The sequence below is a fragment of the Apodemus sylvaticus genome, chromosome 16 (genome assembly GCF_947179515.1).
Source record: "Apodemus sylvaticus chromosome 16, mApoSyl1.1, whole genome shotgun sequence".
NCBI classification, from domain to species: domain Eukaryota; kingdom Metazoa; phylum Chordata; class Mammalia; order Rodentia; family Muridae; genus Apodemus; species Apodemus sylvaticus.
In genome coordinates this window covers 60,241,867-60,264,675 of record NC_067487.1, presented here as the reverse complement: position 1 = coordinate 60,264,675, position 22,809 = coordinate 60,241,867, and the positions used below count along the sequence as shown (strand labels likewise).

The window sequence follows — 22,809 nt, the reverse complement described above, 5'->3', positions numbered from 1 at the left end:
AAGACAAATCCCTAACATACCATTCCAAGTCGAACTTGTCCATGGTGCTCAAACACTCTGTTAAAATTATAAAAAACAAAATAGTTTTATTGAACATCATAGCTACCAAAAACTCAATAAAACATTCTGTATCTTTTAGTTAATTATTAAGTTTTAAAACACATACAACTATAGGCATCATGGGTAGTCTCTGGAGACCACTTTTCCTGGGTCAAGGGCTACCTGCTGGCTCTTTACCCCAGTCAGACAATCACATGAGCTTCCCTGAGCACAGTTGAAAACAAGCACAAAGGACAGCTGCCACAGAGGACACAGAGACTTCAAGTACGTGTTTCCCTTTGTAACTCTTTCTCAAAAGCAGTTCATACCTTTTCCTCTTTGCCTTGAAGAGAATATCTTCTATTGTAGCTTTAAGTGATCCAGTTTCATCTTCTTTAAGAATTTCCCTGAAAACAATATTTGTTTGAAATAAGCTAAAACTATTAATCCAATAAAAATTACAACATACAAAGACCTGTGTATGTACGTTTGCAGCAGCGCAATCCATAATAGCAAAAAACTGGAAATTAATGAAAATGTCTCAAATGCTGAATGAATATACAAAATGTAACATAAGAAGACAGATACCCTCCAGCAAGTACAAAGAAGCATTTACAACAGGAAGGAGCTTTGAAATTTATATAAAATGAGCAGGAAAGGTAAATCTACAGGTCGTGACTGTGTGTACCAGTGGTGGAAATAGAATGAGTATAAAGAAGTTACAGTCCTGATTAAATGTTCTAAAAGTAGTTTATAGCCGGGCGATGGTGGCGCACGCCTGTAATCCCAGCACTTGGGAGGCAGAGGCAGGTGGATTTCTGAGTTCAAGGCCAGCCTGGTCTACAGAGTGAGTTCCAGGACAGCCAGGACTATACAGAAAAACCCTATCTTCAAAAAACCAAATCCAAAAAAACAAAACAAAAAAAAACAAACAAAAAAAAAACAAACAAACAAGAAAAGGTAGTTTATGGCAAGAGCTATATAAAACAGTAAATTTTTTTCAAAAGAATCTCATTGGATTATCAGTTGAGATATATGAATTTTAACACATATGAAACACACTTTAATAAAACTGGTTAAGAAGAGATAGTATAGCAGATATATGAATTTTAACACATATGAAACACACTTTAATAAAACTGGTTAAAAAGAGACAGTATAGCCGGGCAGTACTGGTGCATGCCTTTAATCCCAGCACTTGGGAGGCAGAGGCAGGTGGATTTCTGAGTTCAAGGCCAGCCTGGTCTACAGAGTGAGTGGGCTACACAGAGAAACCCTGTAAAAAAAAAAAGAGAGAGAGAGAGAGAGGGGGGGGTGGGGGAGAGAGAGGGAGAGAGAGAGTATCCACAGTATGGGCCAATTACATCTTACTTACCAGGTTCGCTCATAGCCTCCTTCCCACCGCTTAGTTCTCTCAGGTTCTTCATCCATGGTTCTTATATATGCTTATTCAAGTCTATAAAAAAAAAAAAAACATTATATCACCGATTAACCCAATTATTTGACAGTTAGGGACAAAGTTTAAAATATAAGGATGAAAGTCGGGCAGTGGTGGCGCACGCCTGTAATCCCAGTACTCTGGGAGGCAGAGGCAGGCGGATTTCTGAGTTCGAGGCCAGCCTGGTCTACAGAGTGAGTTCCAGGACAGCCAGGGTTACACAGAGAAACCCTGTCTCGAAAAAACCAAATCCAAAAAACAAACAAACAAAAAAATATCAGGATGAAGCTCATTTTATTCGGTAACTATTCTCAGTTGGGCTGTGGTAGCACAGCCAGCATGGTCTATGGAGCAGGTTCCAGGAGAACCACGGCTACACACGAAGTAAACTTCTCTCAAAGAAAGAAAACGGTCAGAAGCCTGGAGACTAGTCCTAAGGGGCTTTTTATGAAACCTGCTGCAGCAGAATGTTATTAATGAAATTCTGTGTACTTCCCACTGAGTTAAGAAGTCTCTCTCATCATTTGTCTCAGAAAACTTGATACCCTGTCTTTAAAAGGTAAAACTACCTCAGACTCCAAATGCTTGCCCAGCATCCCAGAATAACTGGCAGCCACACAGTTCCTATCTGAGACTGCAGACAGAGAACGAAGGCAGAGAATTACGCACTGAGCCTCTCACCCTGATGTACCCTTGTCTCTTCAAGCCCAAACTGGGCTACAAAATAAGCCTCAAGCCCCTCAAGCCACATGCTCCACAGTACCACAATCTCCAGTGCCACAGAAAGACTATGGCCCTCCACTGGGAAGCCAATCCTGCTTCTGGAGATAGCTATCTTTTATCTTTTATCACCTCCATCAATTCCAACCTAACAGCCTAGCCATCTTGAAAAAATAAAAGTACCAATAACTTTACATGAGCTATTCCAATACTGTAACAATCTTGGTGCCATCCGGGTAGAGTACTGGGTATTAAACAGTCAAAAAACTGAACATCTGATAACTTGTTTTCTGCATTTACTGTGAACATAAAAATAAAATTCTGCCTGGACACTGTGCAATTGATGGAGGTGAGGTGGAAATAAAAGACAAATAACTCCAGAAGGAGGAGGATTGGCTTCTTTTACTCAGATACAGGAGGGCAGCGGCAGGCGGATCTCTGAACTCAGGCCAGTCGGGTTGACTAACCGAGTCTAGAACAGCCAGGGCTCTGAAAGACTAAGAAACTCTTGTCTCGAAAAACCAAAGAAGTAAAACTTAAAAACTACGAGGAGCCTGGCTGTAGTGAAGTTATTATGCCTTTAATCCCAGCGCTTCAGAGGCAGAGGCAGAGGCAGAGACAGGCAGAACTCTTGAGTTCAAGGCCACCCTGGTCTACCTACAAAGAGAGTTCCAGGACAGTCGGAGATAGTTGGAAGGAGGGAGGGAGAGGGGAGGGGAGGGAGAGGGGAGGGGAGGGGGAGGGGAGAGAAGGGGAGGGAAAGAGAGGGGAAGGGAGGGGAGAGGAGGGAGAGGGGAGGAGAGGGAAAGAGAGGGGAGAGGAGGAGAGGGGGAAGGGAGAAGGAGGGAAGAAAGGGGAGGGGAGGAAAGGGAAGCGAGAGGGGAGGGGAGTAGAGGGGAGGGGAGGAGAGGAGTGGGGAGGGGAGTAGAGGAGAGGAGAGGGGAGGGGAGTAGAGGAGCGGAGAGGGGAGGGGAGTAGAGGAGAGGGGAGGAGGGGAGTGGGGAGGGGAAGGGAGGAGGGGAGTGGGGAGGGGAGGGGAGGAGAGGAGGGGAGTGGGGAGGGGAGGAGAGGAGTGGGGAGGGGAGGAGAGGAGTGGGGAGGGGAGGAGAGGAGAGGGGAGGGGAGTAGAGGAGAGGAGAGGGGAGGGGAGGAGAGGAGAGGGGAGGAGGAGAGGGGAGGAGGGGAGTGGGGAGGGGAGGAGAGGAGGGGAGTGGGGAGGGGAGGAGAGGAGTGGGGAGGGGAGGAGAGGAGAGGGGGAGGAGGGGAGGGGCAATGAGTAAACGCTGTACAAGGTTTGGCTGGATATACGGGGCATCTTTTTATCACGGAGAATCCGACAGGGAAGAAGTTGGAACTCCCAAACTGCAGAGAGCGAAGCCGTTCCCTAGGCTTTCAGTCTTCACACCACCCAGCCCGAGAAGCTCAAACATCCGCAGCGTGCTTCCCGTCGGCCCGGGCGCGCCGCCCACACACCCCCGAGACGCGGCGCGGCGCGGCGGACGGCGGTCACTTACTGCCCCTGGTGTGCAGAGATGGGCAGCTCAGGCGCGGGAGACTCGCCTCAGGCTCCACAGCCCGAGATCCAAGGCAAACGGCAGCCCCGGGAGCGAGGACCAACCCGCGGGCGGAAGCTGCTGGTCTCCCGCACACGCCGCTCCCTCCGCCTTCCAGGTCCCCCACCAAGCCCCCGACGCCAACCCCGGCTTTGCACCTCGGTCCTCAGCTCCGGGCCTCTCCTGTCCGCCTCTCTCCGGCCTCCACAGCCTCGGGACCCCGCAGATATCCAACCGTGGACCCAACGGCCTTGACTAGACGACCCTCGCCGGAAGTGCCGGCAGTCGGAGTGCGCCGCCAAAATTCCTCCGCGGCGCGCTGGGGCCACGCAAAAAGATGTTCCGGCGGCAGAGGGCAGCTGCTGCCAGAAGAGGGAGCTAGGGAGCAAGTGGTGCCCAAGAGCGTGACTGCCTTCCAGCTAGCTCATCATCGGCGCTAAGGGAAAAATATGATTATTAAACATGCTGGCTGATGCGGGAAAGCTCTCTGGGTAAGGGAAAGCGTAAGCGCAGTCTCTAAGGCAAACTGTGGTTGAGGTAAGGCCAGAGTGAGTTTGGGGAAGTTGAACTTGTGGAGACTGGATATGTGTATAAACGAATTAGTGATGACGCCAATATTTCTACTGTGGGGTGCATTTCTGTAGGCCAAACAGCTAAAACTACTGGATATGTTATACATGAGTTTAGGGAGGTGCTTGTGCGTGTGGGTTTTGTTTTGTTGGAGGTTTTTGTTTTTGTTTTTAGTATTTGATGTTTTTGCCTGCGTCCGTGTCTGTACACCGTGTTCGTGCCTAGTTGGGGCCGGGGACGGAAGATGGCATCTGAGCCACTGGAACTGAAGTTATAGATGTTTGTTATCTGTCCTGTGGATGATGGAATTCAAATCCGGACCTTCTGGAATAGCAACAGGCGCTCTTAACTGCATAGCCCTGGCTCCAGCCGCCGCCCCGCCCCCTCCCGGCCCCGCCCCTCCGCGTGCACCACGCACGCTCTCTAAACGAAGAATAAGAGGACTCCCCCAATACAACTAAATACATCTAAAGCATATTTGTGAATAGATCCAAACTCTTCCCAGTCAAAACTCTGACTCTGTATAAATAGTCTTAGAAATTAACACTAAGCTAGGAAGATGAAGGATACCACTCTCTGGCTTCTTCCTTTCATTTTTTAAAAACAATTTTCCTAAGTCACTCACTTTCTTCTGTAGGTCTCTTGAATTCAAGGGATGACAAGGCTGATCTGGAAGCATCTTTTTGACAAGGAACCAAGACTACTCCCAAGCAAAGAGCGAGCGGGCAGGACAGATCACCTCCCAAATGAGGGCAATTAACTATGGTGGGAGGCTGAGGCCTCGGAGTGATGACGTCAATCACGAGTTCTCCAGAAGCCCTTGCAAGCCCAGGACTTGACCAGATCACCTGACCAGATCACAGGCTCTGCCATCTATGCAAACCTCAAGCCCCTCCCATTTCCCTTTTTTATAAAATCTCAAAGTTCCTGTCAGCTCTTCAAAGACAAACTTGGTACAAGCAAACCCCTTTTCCTGTTTTTCTCATCATGGACACTTTAATAAAAACTCTTTATCATTCATCATTATTTGTCTCTGGCAAACTGAGACCGGTGGCCAAACAAGTCTGCTAGAACTCCTGGAGCAGGAGCTTTTTACTAAAACTTCATTAACAAGGGTACTAAAGCAAAGCAAAATGTGCATGGAAATGATGGCAAAACCAGTGTAATTATGACTAATATTCCAATAACATATAAAGTAACAACAATAAATTATCTTACCTTAGTCTGTGAAACTAAGAACTGTAAAGAAAGAACTGAACAAAACCTGGGTGTGGTGGTACATACCTATTATCCCAGAACTGGAGAAGTGGCAGTCGGATTACAAGCCCAAGGTTGGCCTGGGCTATATCATAAGTCCTTGCCTCTCTATGTCCCTCCCTCTCCCTCACTCGAGTGTGTGTGTTTGCCCGTGGCTGGCTGACACAATGCAGTTAGAAAATGTTAACTGCTTGGGTGGTGGAACTGAAATATAAAAAGTGTTTAATTTGAAAGGCTGTGAGAAGTGAGCCTTTCCACCCCAATTCCTTTTTGTTTTGCTTTTTGTTTGTTGTTTGGTTTACACAGGGTTTCTTTGTGTAGTCCTAACAGTCCTAGAACTAGCTATGTAGACCAGGCTGGTCTTGAACTCAAGATTTGCCAACCTCTGCCTCTGTTAGGATTTAAAAAATTTATTTAGGGCTAGTGAGATGGCTCAGTGATTTTTTTTCTTTTTTGGTTTTTTTTTTTTTTTTTTTTTTTTTTTTGAGACAGGGTTTCTCTGTGTAGCCCTAGCTGTCCTAGAACTCACTCTGTAGACCAGGCTGGCCTCAAACTCAGAAATCCACCTGCCTCTGCCTCCCAGAGTGCTAGGATTACAGGTGTGCGCCACCACCACCCGACTGATGGCTCAGTGGTTAAGAGCACTGGTTGCTCTTCCAGAGGTCCTGAGTTTAATTCCCGGCACCTACATGGTAGCTCATAAACATCTATAATGGCATCTAATGCTCTCTTCTGGAATGCAGGTGTACATGCAGATAGAGCATGCAAGAATAAATCTTTTTTAAAAATTGTATTTAATGTATGAGTAATCTGCTGCATGTATGTCCACTTGCCTGAAGAGGCCATCAGATCCCCCATAGATGGTTACAAGCCACCATGTGGTTGCTGAGAATTGAACTCATGACCTCGGGAAGAGCAGCCAGAGTTCTTAACCACTGAGTCATCTCTTCAGCCCTCATCCCAACACCTCTAAGTTGAAACCAAATAATATAGCAAAATACTCATTTTAAATTTCTATGGCTAGGGTGTAGACAAGTGTGAGACTGGGTTTCATCCCCAGCACCCCACCACACACACATGAAGTGGAAACTTAAGGGTTCATTGGAAAGTCAGTTATGTTGGATGGTGTTTTGCTGGAGCAAACACGTGAAGGAGTGTCTTCCTAAAGCAGACTTTCACTGAAGCAGACACAGGAGAGAGGATGTTCTGCTAAAGCAAGCACACGAAAGGACACGTGGTGAAGGATTCTTTGCTAATGACACACATGTACTGATTGAGCTCCTTTTGTCGGGACTCCATAGAGACAAATGCACAAAGAAACTTCTGGTGGTGCGCTGTGGCTTCTTGCTGCTGCTGCAGAGTCAGACTGATTGGCAGTGATGTCAGCAGAGACAGACTCACGTGGAGTTTTGGTAAGTCAGACTCACGTGCAAGACCCACGAGAGGACACTGCTGAACTAAACAGCTGGTACATCCATGTGTTGCCAAGTGAAGAGTCCCCACCCACCAAGTAAAGCAGCCTTCTGCCCTGGCCATCCGTGACCCTTTCAGGTCTTTACAGATTCTTCAGATTTCAGATGAAGCATTTCATATTAATAGAAAGTACTTCAAATGCATTCAAAACTAAAATAAGATACTTGGGCTAGACAGAGCAACTCTAAATTACACAGTGTATCACTTAACAGTCAGCACCCTACATTACACAATGCTTCACTTAGCAATCAGTACCCTTGGGCTGGAGGGATAGCTCAAAAGAGCACTGACTGCTCTTCCAGAGGTCCTGAATTCAAAACCCAGCAACCATATGGTGACTCACAACCATCTATACTGAGATCTGGTGCCCTCTTCTGGCCTGTTGGCGTACATGCAGGCAGAATGCTGTATATATAATAAATAAATCTTTTTTTTTAAAAAAAAGCAGTCATTACCCTACATTATACAGTGTATCACTTAGCAATCAGTACCCTATCCCTATATTACGCAATGCTTCACTTAGCAATCAGTCTAGGATGGAAGAATAAACAAGATTTCCCAGTCCAAAGGCTCAAGATGCCACCTCCATCTAAATGTGACTGAGCCAGATAACACACCAAAGTAATATTTTCCTTATCCATAAAATGAGAATGAGGAACAATCCCCTTCCAAGAGGCTGTTATGAGAATTAAATGAGGTATCCTCCATGTCTGTATATACGATGTTAACTGCAAATAGTGGGCTAGTGTTTACTGTAAATACTAGATTTTATTTCAATAATATACACATACAACAAAACACCATCGCCTTTCCTGGAGGAGGGGTTAGTTCATGTATGTTTATTCTAATGTTTTCAGCTTTTCAAAATGGAAAACATTGATCTTACCTACTTAAAACATGAACACATGTGCGGGCACGCGTGCACACACACCCATCATTTTATTTAATGCAGGAAACTTCATCAGAAGGGTTATGTTTTCACGTAACTATTGCCCAGAATAGTTTTACTAGCAAAAAGCAGGTATGAAAACCAAAAACCATGGGTCAGAATGTAAAACACCTCTAAAGTATAATCTAGCCATTATTTTACTTTAAGAAACTGCCTAAACAGACCGATGGACACACCCTGGTGCTGGCTTCAGGCCCACAGTGGTAGCACCACGTGGGAAAAGAATTATTTCTTTTATTCTTCCAACGTCTAATTTTATGGCACAGTTTTACAATTCCTGCCTCTTCCTTTTCTTCAAAACAAAACAGACCTGTTTTGTGAGGACGCCAGCAAATTGGCTTCATAAACTAAGTAGGAGCCAAGCCTGGAGGAGAACCTCTAATCTACCTGCCACCTGGGGAGTGGAAGTAGGAGGATTGCAGATTTGAAGCCAGCTTGAAGTAGTTAGTTCAAGGCCAGCTTGGGCTATCTTGGGAAACCCTGGCTAAATCAAAACAAAATCATGCAAAAGAACAATGATTTCCAAGAGTGAAGAGTTAAGTAACGTAACAGGGCAGTGAAGGAGAGCTCCAGACAGCCTGTGCTCCAGACAGCCTGTGCTCCAGACAGCCTGTGCTCCAGACAGCCTGTGCTCCAGACAGCCTGTGCTCCAGACAGCCTGTGCTCCAGTCAGCCAGGGCTCCAGACAGTCCGTGCTCCACACAGTCCATGCTCCAGACAGCCAGGGCTCCAGACAGTCTATGCTCCAGACAGTCCATGCTCCAGACAGCCAGGGCTCCAGACAGTCCATGCTCCAGACAGTCCATGCTCCAGACAGTCCGTGCTCCAGACAGTCCATGCTCCAGACAGCCAGGGCTCCAGACAGTCTATGCTCCAGACAGCCCATGCTCCAGACAGTCCGTACTCCAGACAGTCCATGCTCCAAGGAGCCTGTGCTCCAGACAGTCCGTGCTCCAGACAGTCCGTGCTCCAGACAGTCCGTGCTCCAGACAGCCCGTGCTCCAGCCTTTTCTACTTGGTGTCAATCCAAAAGGTATGAAAATACTTTGTGCACTATATATAAGCATATAGAAAAATAAAAGTTTTCTGCAATTTGAAAAAGAATTGAACCAGCCTTACACAAAAACAGTATTTAAATTTTTATCATTAGAAAATAATTCAAAACCCTGTCTCAGAAAAAAAAAAGAAAAAGGAAAAAGAAAATAATTCAAAATCATATAAACAAAAACATGCACTTCAATGTCTGAACGGTTTATAAAACATTTTAGCTAAAACAAGCCAAACTGGGCTGGATGTCAAGTTAGCTTATCAAGTAGTATCAACTAATTTTACGCTACTAACAAAAATTTTAATTTTTAAAGAACAGCATGGGGTTTTACAGACACTGTTTAAGTATTGTGCTGTTCTGTGACCATCATCCCATGTCTAGACATAGTTTGTTCACTGTCCAATGACTGGGAAATCGTCTGCTAGCAGAGCACCCACTATAGTTCACACCCCAAAACTCTAGGAGAGCTCTGCCCAACTGAATATTCAGTACTAATGACATCAAACAGGCCATAGTAGAAAGAGAACATTAGGTTTAATACCTTATAAAATATGTACAAAACTTGAGCATTCCTGTGAGATACAATTCAAGTCATAACTGTAAATGTAATTGGATAACCTGATACAATGCAAAGGTCTAGTGGGTTATCAAAAAATAGCATGTACACTATAAAAGATAAAAAGCACTTTAACCCCAGATTTAAAATCATCTTTCAAATGTAAATATATATTTACAATTCTTAAATTTTACATATTTGTTAATTTTACCTGATGTTAAATGTTAGGAAAATGTAAAGCCAAAAAAATCCTATTCATTTGTTAAAGTCAATATAAGAAAAAACAGCAGTAGGGAAGGTGGGCGATAGAAGTTATTGTAAATACGAAAGGCATGAATGCTGTAATTTGCAGTCATAAAACAGACTTAGCCAAAACTGCCTTTGTGAAGTAAGCAGTTTCATTTTAGAGATGTCGCTGCAGGGACCTGATTTCCTTACAGGAAAAGTGATGAGGTACACACCTTTAATCCCTACACCCAGCACTCTGAGGAACTCGGGGAGTTCAAGGACAACCTGATCTACAAAGTAAGTTCTCGGTCAGTCAGGGCTACACAGAGAAGCCCTGACTGAAAAACCAAAAACAGCCTGATTATAAATAACAGTCACCTGAGGGCTGCTGCGAAGATTAATTAGGACAGTCTACCTGGAGGAGCACACTGTCTGTCGAGTGAATGTTCACATCACAGTTCACAGCCAGGACCTTTCTTGACATTTAAAACCTCAAACAACATTTCATTCTTAATACAAGAATCAGTGTCGAAGCTGTAAATTCATAATCAGAGTGCTTGGCCCAGTCAATTATCAAAAGCCATTTATAAAATGCGTCAATACTGGAGGTATGAAACTAATGGCATTAAAGCTATGAAGGCTTTGTAATGATCACAAAGTTTTAACTTCCCAGATTAGAGTCCAGAGTCAGTCAGCCTCTGGAGAGAACTGCAGAGACTTCACACAGAGATGCACCTCTCGTGTCTCCAGCAATGGCATCTGTCTAAGGTTTCCGCCTGTCGTAGTCTCCCACCATTCTCTTGATGTGCGATAATTTGCTCTTCAACTGCTTGCAGTAATTCTTCTTACTTTTATAATCTGCAGACTAGCACAGAGAAAGTGAATCACATATATGCAACAAACTAAAGAGTAAGACGCCAGAAGTGAATCACATATATGCAACAAACTAAAGAGTAAGACGCCACTCAGTGTAGACCCCAACACAACACTCCATGGTGTTTGTTTAGCTTTGTTTGTAGGCTTTTTGTTTTGTTTTGTTTTTAACTTACTGGTTTTTTGTTTGGTTATAATTTTGTTTTCTTTTTTTGTTTTGTTTTTTTAAAAAAGATTTATTTATTTATTTTATGTATATGAGTACACTGTCGCTGTCTTCAGACACACCAGAAGAGGGCATCAGATCCCATTACAGATGGTTGTGAGCCACCATGTGGTTGCTGGGAATTGAACTTAGGACCTCTGGAAGAGCACAGTGCTCTTAACCTCTGACCATCTCTCCAGCCTTTTCCTTTTTTGTAGTGTTTGTTTTAGAGAAAGAGAACACACCAGTTGGGTAGGTGGATACAGAGGTAGGGAGGAACTGAGAGGAGCTGAGGAAAGGGGGAAACATCAAATTTATATGAAAAAATATATATAAATTAAAAAAGGGTCTCCTGAAAAAGTAAAGATAAACAAACAAACAAAAAAGGAAAAATTAGTCATAAAGAACTAATGAGTATTAAATGAGTATGTTTAAGGTTCTGAACACTATCACTGGCCACATAGGCAAGATGGTTCTTTTTCCTCAATAATATCTTTTAAACTGATTTTTATAAAGGATATGTTCATTTCTAAAAATATGTTAAGTCATTTATGAGAATTCACTGACCTTTGTAAATTATATTTAAAAATTATCTTTAAAAGAAAAAGTTCATGGTGGCGCACGCTTTTAATCCCAGCACTTGGGAGGCAGAGGCAGGTGGATTTCTGAGTTCAAGGCCAGCCTGGTCTACAGAGTGAGTTCCAGGACAGCCAGGGCTACAGAGAAACCCTGTCTCAAAAGAACAAAAAACAAAAAACAAAAAACAAAAGGAAAAAAGAAAGGAAGAAAAGAAAGGAAAAGTTCAGGGGCCAGTAAAGATGGCTGAGGAGATGAACACGCTTGCTGCAGAACTTTGTGATCTGGGCTCCATCCCCAGAATCCACACAGTGGAAAGAGAATTGACTCCTGCAAGTGTCCTTTGAACGCCACACATGTGCCGTGGCACACATGTACCTCCACCTGTACATACATATATGCAAACTTTATACACATACACACACACCACTCATGCGCGCGTGCGCATGCGCGCGTGCGCATGCGCGCGCACGCACGCACACACACACAGTAGAGGGTACTTGCTCCCCTGAAGCATCCTGGATGACAAACTCAGGTCCTCTTCCGCATATACTCTTTTAAACTCATTTAAAGGATTGGGGAGGTGCCTTGATGCGAAGTGCCTATCACTGAAAGCAGGAGGACTAAGTTTATATCCAGCACACACATAAGAAGCCAGGTATGGTTGCCTGTACCATAAGCCCAGCGCTGGGGGTTGGAGCACTGGGGGGAGGAGTGCTGGGGGTAAGAGATAGGAGGATCCTGGGCCAGCCAATCTAGCAAAAATAGTAAAGTAAGCTCCAGATTCAACAGAAGACCCTATCTCAAAAAATAAAGGAGGGAAATACACACACACACACACCTTAGTTAAAATCATTATGCTCTGTAATTACAATAAAAGCCTTTAACATTAAGTCTTTTGAAAACAAAAGGTGTTACAAGCCAACAGTGCCAGCAAGTGTCAGCAAGGACAAAGGAAGATGCTCAGGGCAGGTGTGAACTAGTGAAAGCTCTTAGGCTGCAGGACAGAATCTACTGAAGCCACACACACACACACGCCCAGCGATCCTACAATTTACAAACTGTAAACCTCCCAGATGTGTGCACACTGATGCTGTATTATTTATAAAAGCCTAAAACTAAGGAATCAAATAATGGCTAACAATGAAATAGACAGGCAGACATAGCAACACACTCCTGTAATCCCAGCACTCGGGAGGCAGAGGCAGACAGATCTCTGAGTCTGAGGCCAGCCTGGTCTACAAAGAGAGTTTCAGGACAGCTAGGGCTACACAGAGAAACCCTGTCTCAAAAATCCAAAGAATAAAGTAAAATAGATGATTAAGTTCTATTTTAGTACAACCTAACACTACATAATGATAAAAATAAATGAATAACAATACACAGAAACACAAATAAATCTTTGTTTTTCTTTATCTCTCCAGGGCCATGATTGCTTTTTATTCAAGTTATTTCAAGACAGGGAAAACTAATCTATAATTTGGGGGGGATGGTATAAAAACAGGAGAGGAGTAAAAATGTGGAGCTATTAAAGTCACTAAAAATTATATTTCCTTTTCTGGGTGCCAGGAATACAGGTTTGAGGTCCCTTTGTGAAAACTTACCAACCCCCCACTGTGACTTATACAGGTATTTACAGATACACTTCAACTTTAAAGAAAGATTTTAGGGCTGGGTATGATAAAGCACGCATTCGAGCCTCAGCACTTGGGAGACAAAGGCAGATGGATCTCAGTAAGTTTGAGGCAAGCTTGATCTACAAAGCTGAACTGTAGACTAGCCAGGGATATCCAGTGAAACCCTGTCTCAAAAAATGCATTTAGAGCTGGGTGGTGGTGGTGGCGGCGGCGGCACATGCCTTTAATCCCAGTACTTGGGAGGCAGAGGCAGGAGGATCTCTGAGTTCGAGGCCAGCCTGGTCTACAGAGTGAGTTCCAGGACAGCCAGGGCTATACAGAAAAACCCTGTCTCGAAAAACAAAACTAACTAACTAACTAAACTAAAGTTCTAAGTTCTCAGTAATAACACTTATAGGTAAATGACAGGGACTTTGTCTATAATCAGTGTACATATATATAAAAGATATAGTCATTATAAACATCAAGTAAAAGAGTCTCAAAATTGGATACTTACTCCCTTAACTTCCTTTAGTCTATTATATTCATCCGCAGCAGCCTAAGGATAAGAAACAAAAAAGAAAGAAAATGGTTATTGAAGCATTTTCTCCCTCAAGAATAGTATTCTTTGGAGCTGGAGAAGGCTTGACTGTTGAGATTGGGGCCTTCCAAGTATCTAAAGCGCAAGTGTAAGCCACACACCCTCTCTATACAATTCTGACAGTCACCGCTCAGTGAAGACTCCCCTAAACTGTGTAGGCCTCTGACTGCCTTAATCCCCTCTCAGAGTATTGACTCAGACAGTCCTTTCTACAGATAATGTGAACACAGTGTCAGTCATACCGTCTAACCCATGCAGACGTCAGGTTCCTGATTAGAATTGGAGTTCTCTGCAGAGGCGGACATAAAATTTTATCTTTCTAACCTTAGCATTTGTAAATAATCAAATACACAAAAACTGTTTAATAAATGTTGAATGAATGGGAAAAGGTTTACCAAAATATCAGATAGAAGCTGTTAAACTATAGATAAATGAAGGTACAGGGGCATGACAGACTTCAACGGAGAAGCAATGGCCTCTACTGAAACCTGTTGAGTATTCAATGAGCAGGAAGCTTCAGTGAGCACGTGGAGAAGCTCTATTCACTGACACCCCAGGCAGCCACATGGCCTCCTAGCCCATCACTGGGAAATGTCCTGATGGAGAGGTGAGATGTTGTAAACGCATGCCCTCCGGATCAACAGTTTCATAGTCTGGCATTTGTTCTAACTGCATAAGAACACAGGAATACAAAACTGAAAGGCTCACCAGTATCTTTTTCGTATTCCCAAGGATATATCCTTCAGTAAATTATGACACAATCGTAAAAGTAAAAATTCTATAGCTACGAACTTGAAATCCTAGCACTAGTAGGCAGAGGCAGAAGGACGAAAGTTTCGAGGTCAGCCTACGGTACAGAGCCAGGTCCTGGGTCACTAAAGGGAGACTTGTATTATTGATACCAAACAATAACCACAAACAACTTTTGTGTAAAGGAGAAGGAGGTAAGGCCGTGCTAGAGCACTGAGTTTAAGCATGGGAGGGAGCTTGTCTAGGGAGTTGTCTGTCTCTGCAAAAGAAGAAGAAAGGAAGAAGGAAAGCCAAGTGAGACAGACAGCATATGTCTGCAATGCTACCAACTAAGCAAGAGGACTTCAAGTCCACCTGAGCTACACAGCAACATGTGAGACCTTGTCTCATGGCTTTCAAAAAAGACAGGGAACCCACAGGATGAAGGTAACGGTAACAGAAAGGAACCAAAGACATTCACTCCGGTGGTCACACTAGGACACTTCGAGCCACTGTAATGTGCACTATATTGGCAAGTTGTCCCAGGCTGTCTGAGCTCACTGCAAAGCTGGCTCTGGAAGCAGGGGTGCCCATCCCCCTCACACCCAAGCATGTTTGCGTCAAGGGTCCTCCAAAACCCCTTAGCTGCAAACGGACTCACCCGCCTCGTACTCTAAGACAAGAGAGAACAGCCAGGGGAACGAAGCTGTGTCCTTGACAACAGCTAAAGCTGAACCAACAGAGCTACTATTGTTTATCCCAAGACAGAAAAGTGTAGCAGTGGGAACCAGGAGCTGAGGGCCAGCATGGAAAGCTCAGCTGGGAACAACAGCCGGAGAGAGGCTTCCCAGCAGTTTCTGCCGGACGATTGCAAGCCCTAATTTGACGATGTTACCTTCCTGCTGTTCTTTGCGCTTATTCTTGAAAACCTAACACAAGAGGACACTCCACTTTGCCCTTGTCCTCTGTCAGGAACTCCCGCTGCCTGCCGGTAAAGGAACTTGTCCAGTCAATTTTTAGTAGTGACTAGTTTGAGTACCTGTTTAATTCTTTCTTTCTTTCTTTCTCTCTCTCTCTCTCTCTCTCTCTCTCTCTCTCTCTCTCTCTCTCTCTCTCTCTCTCTCTCCCTCTCCCCCTCCCTCCCTCCCCCTCTCCCTCTCCCCCTCCCCCTTTCTCTCTCTCTCTCTCTCTCTCTCTCTCTCTCTCTCTCTCTCTCTCATTCTTTGTTTTTTCAAAATAGGGTTTCTCTGTGTAACAGCCCCGACTGTCCTGGAACTCTCTTTGTAGACCAGGATAAGCTCCAACTCAGAGATCCTGCTGCCTCTGCCTTCCAAGTGATAGGATTGAAGACATAGGCTACCATGCCTAACTTAATTTGAATTTGAATTTCACATGTATGGGTGCTTAGCCTGCAGGTAAGTCTGCACGTCACTTATGCCTCGTCTTTATGAAGGGCAGGAGAGGGCATCAGAAAACCTGGAACTGGGGTTACAGATGACCAATTGGGTAGCGCTTAGGAATTCAACTCCAGTCCTCTGGAAGACAAGCCAGTGCTCTTAACTGTTCAAAACAAGTCCTTATGGAAGATCATGTCTGCCTGGCACTAATTGAAACAAAGTTTTTCTGGGGTATGTGACAGAAATTTAAGGAAGGAAATACCCCCCACACATACCTTCATATAACCAAATCCAAAACAAAAACAAAGAAGAAACAAAAACAAAAAACAACAAAAAAAAAAACACAACCACAAAACTAAAAAGGCAGACAACTTACCATGTACTCTTCACTCTCCTCTCTGTAGTCATCCAGTTCTTTATCTAGACGAGAGAGCTCTTTACTGACCTCGTCCAGTTCTGCCTGTAAACTCTTATACTCCTGTAGACCTGCATCAAAATTTCTCTTGTAGAGTTGTCGTTGTTGATCTGAAGTGATAGGTGGATATTCCCTGAGAATCAGAAGAGAAAATGATTACACAATCTGCTCTGCACATATTAAAAGCCAGTGATTTCCCTCAGAGACAACACACTGGTGAGAAAAATAAAATTATAACCTCTTTTTTTTTTTTTTTTTGGTTTTTTTCTAGACAGGTTTTCTCTGTGTAGCCCTGGCTGTCCTGGAACTCACTCTGTAGACCAGGCTGGCCTCAAAATCAGAAATCCACCTGCCTCTGCCTCCCAAGTGCTGGGATTAAAGGCGTGTGCCACCACTGCCCAGCTAAATTATAACCTCTTATTTTCTGTTGTGTCCCAGGAGACAGGTGGGATGCCATTGATTTCTAATAAGAACTATTATAGAAAACGTAAGGGTAAGGTAAGGGTACTCTGCCCATAACACATCGCCTGGTAACTGGAGAGGGGCTCAGTCTAAGTTCATATTCCCTTCCTCCCCCGCCTCCAAGCACATCCCTACCAAAGCCAAATGCTTGTCAGAAGGGATGTCCTGTGCTCCCTTACTCTGGACAAGCTCTCTCTGGAATGATTTTAGACCTGAAAACACAGTTCAGAGGCAGACCATTTTCCTACACTGTGTATAATCAGTTTTCTGGGTTTAAACCATAGTAACACACAGAGATACAAATACACACACACAGACACACACACACACACACACACACACACACGATTATGCTTTCTATATTACCATTCACATTATATAAATACTCCTCATATGTTTACAAAAAAAGGCAAAGTCATGAAACTTAAGGTTTTAATTAATGAAAATGCACTGATTCTCACTAAGGATACTACAGTGTGTTAGAACACTTACGCTTAAAGTCTTAAAATAATGCTGGACACAAGGCCTGCTTGATTGCCTTGAACAGCTGGCTGGGAGTGGCTGTTTTCCGATACCACCTACCATCTTCAGACAGGCTTATTATTTATTTTTGGTCTTATTATTCCCAAGTGGAAAGAGCTTATCTTGTTCTTTCATTATAAAAGTATGCATTAAAAATGCACACACAGAAGCTGGAGGCACAGCTCAGCACTAAAGTGCGTGTTTAGTGTGTGTAACACCCTAGGTTCAATCTCCAGAATTAGAACACACACACACACACACACACACACCTATAAAAACAAATTCATTGCATAAATAAACTGGCAACTCATGAAAGTATGACGAACTAATGCTGGAATTCAGGCCATCGAGATCAGCAGGCAGAAGTACTCTCCTCCAAGCCTGAAGACAGGAGTTTGAACGCCAGGATCCACATGGTAAAAGAAGAGAAGTGACTCCAGCAAATTGTCCTCTGACATGCTACACACACACACACACACACATACACACACACACGCACACGCACACGCACGCGCATGCGCACGCACATGCACACACAGAGACACATCCATGTGCATGAGCACACGCATACACATGCACAGTACCCCACCCCAATAAGGAAAATGTAATAAACATTCTGTGCTGATTATGTAGGTCTGAACGTGACAGCTATCCCCTGCATATGAAGCTGACACCTCAAAATGTCCACTGAGAAAATTCTTGAAGCTCTTTCACAGGACAATGAAGCTCCAAAGAGTATGGGACTTAAATCTTAGCTCTAGTAGTCAATAAGATGTCTTCATTTTACAGAGAGAAAAATTATATTTTTGATTGATAAGAAAACAAATCTTGAGATTTCTCAGTATTCAGTTAAATATTTCATTATATAAGCTAGAAAAATATTTTACAGATAGATGAATTGATCAGGCGAAAAAGCCTCTTGTGGGTAAGGAAAACAAGGTATAAGAATCATATGTGGGATGCCAGTGGTGATGGCACACACCTTTAATCAAGGCTAGCCTGGTCTACAGAGCTATTTCTAAGACAGGCTACACAGAGAAATACTGTCTCAAAAATAAAATCTTAAGTAAGGTATGCCAAGCTATTTATCCATGCCCTACCCACACCTCCTAACAACTTGAGGAAGCAAGGTTTATAAAGTACTATTCATGCAGCAAAAAATTTTGATGAGCTGGGTGGTAGTGGTATACACATTTGAGTCCCAGCACTTGGGAAGCAGAAGCAGGGCAATCTCTCAGTTCAAGGCCATCCTGGTCTACAGAGCTAGTTCCAGGACAGCCAGGGCTACACAGAGAAACCTAGTCTCAAAAAGAAAGGGGGGGGGAGGAAAGGAAAGGAAAAGAAAAAAGAAAAGGAAAGGAAAAAAGAAAAGAAGAGAAGAGAAGAGAAAAGAAAGTCTGTGTCCTTGGAAACTTTATAATCATCCCAACACAATTCCCCTAAACTCGTGTTTTATTTCTTAGAAAGCCTTTCTTGAGTGTCTATTGGTAGAAGAGCCACTTCAGGGAGAAAGGGGTGTGTGTGTGTGTATGTGTGTGTGTGTGTGAGAGAGAGAGAGAGAGAGAAAGAGAGACAGACAGACAGACAGACAGAGACAGAGAGAGAGAGAGAGAGAGAGAGAGAGAGAGAGAGAGAGAGATGGCTACATCCAAACAGAGCCCTGCACTTGTTTTATTAAAGAGCACTAAAGGAAAACACAATCCTCAAAACTGTCTCCAGGCCTGGAGGGAAAAAAAAGGAGGTGACAACATGATCCCGGTTTCCAAGGCAACGACCCCAAACCTGGAGTGTCACTGGAGTGATAACCAGAAAGCTTAAGGGCTCCAGAAGAGGTCAAAGGCTCACCTGACCCAGTCCTCCTCCAGCTCATCGCAGGACTCGCCACCCGTCGTGTAGTCTGTTTCATAGTGGTCTGGGTCTGCCCTCTTGGACTTCCCTGCTTTCCCCTTCGTGGGAGCCCTTTTCGAAGGGGTCTCTAGGTTACCATTGCTGCTGTACTGGGGCTGCCTGAAGTCATCCACAGACGAGGTCAGGGGAAGCTCCTGGGCCACTTCAGGTACCCTAGTGAAAACACAGGCCACTGCTCAGAGACTGAGGACACTGACTGTGCCACCACCCTGCCACCACCCTGCCACCACCCTGCCACCACCCAAAAGGGCAGCAAGAACAGAGCTGACAGGAACCCACAGCCAAGGGCGCTTATCCGAGGAGTTCATCGCCACCCTGAGCAGATGCACAGATTCCTGCATTCAGTTTGGCACCAATTCAGACCCTTCTAACACACCAGCAGCTTTAAAGTTCTGATTGGGAGAGGGGAGTCCATGTTTAAACTTCTAAGTAAACTAGATTTCACACTTCCTTTTAGGAAGTTCAGACTAAGATATAAGAGGTGTTTATCTGCCCTGTGCCAGAGACTTACTCAACAAAAGACTTGTCAGGAAAATAATGAGGACAATTCTTTTCTACAGGTTCTTCCAGTCCCCAGGAATGCTGCGTGTGTGTGTGTGTGTGTGTGTGTGTGTGTGTGTGTGTGTGTGTGTAGACACAGCTTATCCAACAAAGATGGGTTCTTTGCAGCAGGACATTTATGTTACCTACATAGATTATCCTTTCTAGATGAAAGTTTGAAGAAAACTTACAAAATTTAAACTAAAATGCTTCATGGTTTGAGTGTAGTAACAAACACCTGTCACCCCAGCATTCAAGAAGTTAAAACGGGAGAATCACTGTGTAATCTTGGGTGGGTTACACAGAGAGACCCTATCTAAATACCCACCCTTCAAAGGAATGCGTTTATTACGTATTCTTTTAAACCCTTCTGTGTTGAACTTAAAGCCATGTAGAATCAACAGGGGTTTACCAGAACACCTGTTATGTTTCTAATGTAATTATTTCACGTTGCACCAGGTGTTAAATTGCATATAATGTCCCTGCCACTGAGCACAAAAACAAAACACGACACAGCAATAAAAAGGGTTGAAATAGGCAGACACTATTTCTGAGCAACAGAAACAGTTTTATTTTTGCTCTGTAAACAGTAAAGAACAGAAATCAACAACAAAATGGCAGAGACATTCTAAGTTATCAGCCTTTCTGTTCATACCAACTATTAAAAGTAACTGATGCTTTTCTCCTCTTTCTATTGCTTCCAACCTACAGAATCCAGAAGCTAAGTTTTATCTCCAGGTTTACTCTTTTCTAGTGCTACCTGGTCCTCACTATTATCAGACCCTTAGCTGAACATTCTTTTTTTTTTTTAAAGATTTACTTAGTTTATTTATATGAGTACACTGTAGCTGCTTTCAGACACACCAGAAGAGGGCATCTGATCCCATTAAAGATGGTTGTGAACCACCATGTGGTTACTGAGAATTGAACTCAGGACCTCTGGAAGAGCAGTCAGCACTCTTAACCACTGAGCCATCTCTCCAGCTTCCTTAGCTGAGCATTCTAACCACACTTAAGCTCTTACCGACCCTGAAGCTTTGAGGAATGATGTGTAGCTGGGGAAACAGGGAGGGCAGTATTTATTTCTCCAGTGTTACTGCATGTATTATGCTAATGTTATGCTTACATGAGTGTCAATGATTAACAAGTTCTTAGACACTCTGCCTCCAATACCAGCTATTGCATGTGCTTTCTGCTTTGAGGCAGTAAAACAAAACTTCGTCTTTATTCTTTGTTTTGAAAGGGTTTGGTTGTTGTTGAGACAAGGCTGTCAAGAAACTGGGCCCTCAAATTCACAACAAAGCTGAAGATAACCTTGAACTCTTGCTCCTCCCATCTCCATAACCCAAGAGCTAGTACGGTAGGTAAGTACCACCATGCCAGACTTCATATAAAATCTTTTGAATGTGGTTTGACCTATGTAAGAGACTCTGCATCAGCCCCTGCCTGCAGCTTCCTGCCCTTACTGTGTTTGGTGATGAACGGTTACATGGAACTATGAGCAAAATAAACCCTTTCCTCCAACTTGCTTTGGTCATGGTGTTTCATCACAACAACACTAACCCAAAGACAAGGTGATACCAGGACAGTGGGGTGTTACTGTGGTGGTCCTGACCATGTTTTGCAAAGGACTGTAGAAGGATTTTAGAACTTTGGGCTACAAAAGTCACTGAGGGTTTGAGAGCTCAGTGAGCTATGCTATCGGAGCTCTGAAAATTAAGGGTGTTGAGAGCAGTGCAGACAATGCACTTTAGGCCACCATGAAGTGAAGTTTCAGAAGGATGAGAAGATTTGGGTCATTTGTGTGAAGACTCTGTAATTCTGGGCAGCTGAGGATTAAGACTCAGCCACGATTAGCAAAATACCAGAACCACTAGAGTAAAACCTTTGCTTTACTGGGATAAATGATGCTGGTGAGCTGAAGCGAAGAAATTAGTGGTGATCAGGACGATAGAAGCATCAGGAGGCGCACGTACCTCCTGAGAGTCAGGACACAGAGGCTGTGATCTAGAGGTGGCCACGGTTGTGCCTCACACTGGTAGCAGAACCTGCTAGTACAAGAGTCACCCTGGTGGTACTGGTTTTGAAGGCAAGAAGGGGTCATGGAGAGAGAGCAGCTGAGGCTTGGAGCGGTGAGAGGCCAGGAGGGGTCACTGGTGAAGGTGCAGCCTCGGTGGCAGTTAAAGGCCATGGATTGAACATGCAGAGAAGTTGAGGCTTGGTACCATGAAGAGAGCCTATGACAGGCTACTGGTGAAAGTAGAGCCCGATTACAACAGAAGACCTCAGTAGTTTGGAGAAGCCAGTACCGTGGGATGACCACAGCAGCAGCTGTGGAGTAGACCCTGCCTGACAAGCTCTGTGTACTGCAGAGGCCAGAGCCAGAGAAGTGACTCAGGCCCTTTGGAGGAGCCCAGAAAATCATGAGCGAATCCCAACTATTGGATTTTGCCTTGATCTGAGTGTGATTATGCCCTGGTACTTTCTTCTTGAAGTAAGTAAATATTTAACTTATTATTTATTGTACAAGAGCCCACAGTTGAAAGACTGAATTTTTAAATAGATTTTAGGTTTTAAAAGAGACTTTGGGAACTGGAGAAATGGCTCGGCAGTTAAGAGCACTGACTGCTCTTCCAGAGGTCCTGAGTTCAATTTCCAGCATCCACATGGTGGCTCACAACCATCTATAATGGGATCTGATGCCCTCTTCTGGTGTGTCTAAGGACAGCTATGGCGTACTCACATACATAAGATAAATAAATAAAAAAAGAGAGAGAGAGAGAGAGGGAGAAAGATTCTGGATTCTTAAAGAGATTAAATCTTAAAGAGCAATTGCACTGTCACTTCTCAGCCTTCTGACTAGCAGGGATATGGGAGGACAGCACAAAACAATAGGCCAGAATTCATATTTAGACAAATGTTATCAAATTAAGGTGCTACTTACAGAGGCGTTGACTTATAGAAAGAGTCTGGGTATGACCGCTTGCCATTCACTTTGCCGTTGGAGGAGTAGGCCATCGGACTGTCAACTCTTTCTCTGCATAGTCAGATGGGGGTGGAGGCATGTCCTGCGTGCCTGCAGACACATTTTTAACCTTAACAAAATCAAAAAACAAAAAATAAAAATAAACCCA

The 22,809-nt window shown here is 43.9% G+C and overlaps 3 protein-coding genes across 4 annotated transcripts in view; 1 reads left to right on the top strand and 2 right to left on the bottom strand.

Moving 5' to 3' along the window:
• Gtf2h2c (GTF2H2 family member C) overlaps window positions 1-4,006 on the bottom strand; it is a 30,980-nt gene extending 26,974 nt beyond the window's left edge. Inside the window, exons 1-4 of one of the 2 annotated variants that reach the window (XM_052159543.1) lie at window positions 3,909-4,006; window positions 1,415-1,495; window positions 369-446; window positions 21-57 (exon numbers count right to left, since the gene is read on the bottom strand). In XM_052159543.1, coding sequence (XP_052015503.1) covers window positions 21-57; window positions 369-446; window positions 1,415-1,470 — 171 coding nt within the window. In that variant the 5' untranslated portion in view covers window positions 1,471-1,495; window positions 3,909-4,006. Of the gene's footprint in view, window positions 1-20; window positions 58-368; window positions 447-1,414; window positions 1,496-3,711; window positions 3,796-3,908 lie in introns of those variants that run through there. The other variant, XM_052159544.1, reaches the window with a different exon arrangement.
• Window positions 2,541-5,338, top strand: LOC127666675 (uncharacterized). The gene is made up of 3 exons (XM_052159640.1): window positions 2,541-2,546; window positions 3,528-4,287; window positions 4,958-5,338. Exons 1-2 carry the CDS (start codon window positions 2,541-2,543, stop codon window positions 4,188-4,190), a joined length of 669 nt encoding a protein of 222 aa, XP_052015600.1. The 3' UTR covers window positions 4,191-4,287; window positions 4,958-5,338.
• A 2,522-nt stretch (window positions 5,339-7,860) lies between these two features.
• The window catches only part of Ocln (occludin), a 62,142-nt gene continuing 47,193 nt past the window's right edge, over window positions 7,861-22,809 (bottom strand). The window contains 6 exon segments of the mRNA XM_052159942.1: window positions 7,861-10,696; window positions 13,619-13,660; window positions 16,205-16,376; window positions 19,073-19,288; window positions 22,620-22,711; window positions 22,714-22,770. Of these exon segments, the coding sequence (XP_052015902.1) occupies window positions 10,595-10,696; window positions 13,619-13,660; window positions 16,205-16,376; window positions 19,073-19,288; window positions 22,620-22,711; window positions 22,714-22,770 (681 nt within the window). The 3' untranslated portion in view covers window positions 7,861-10,594.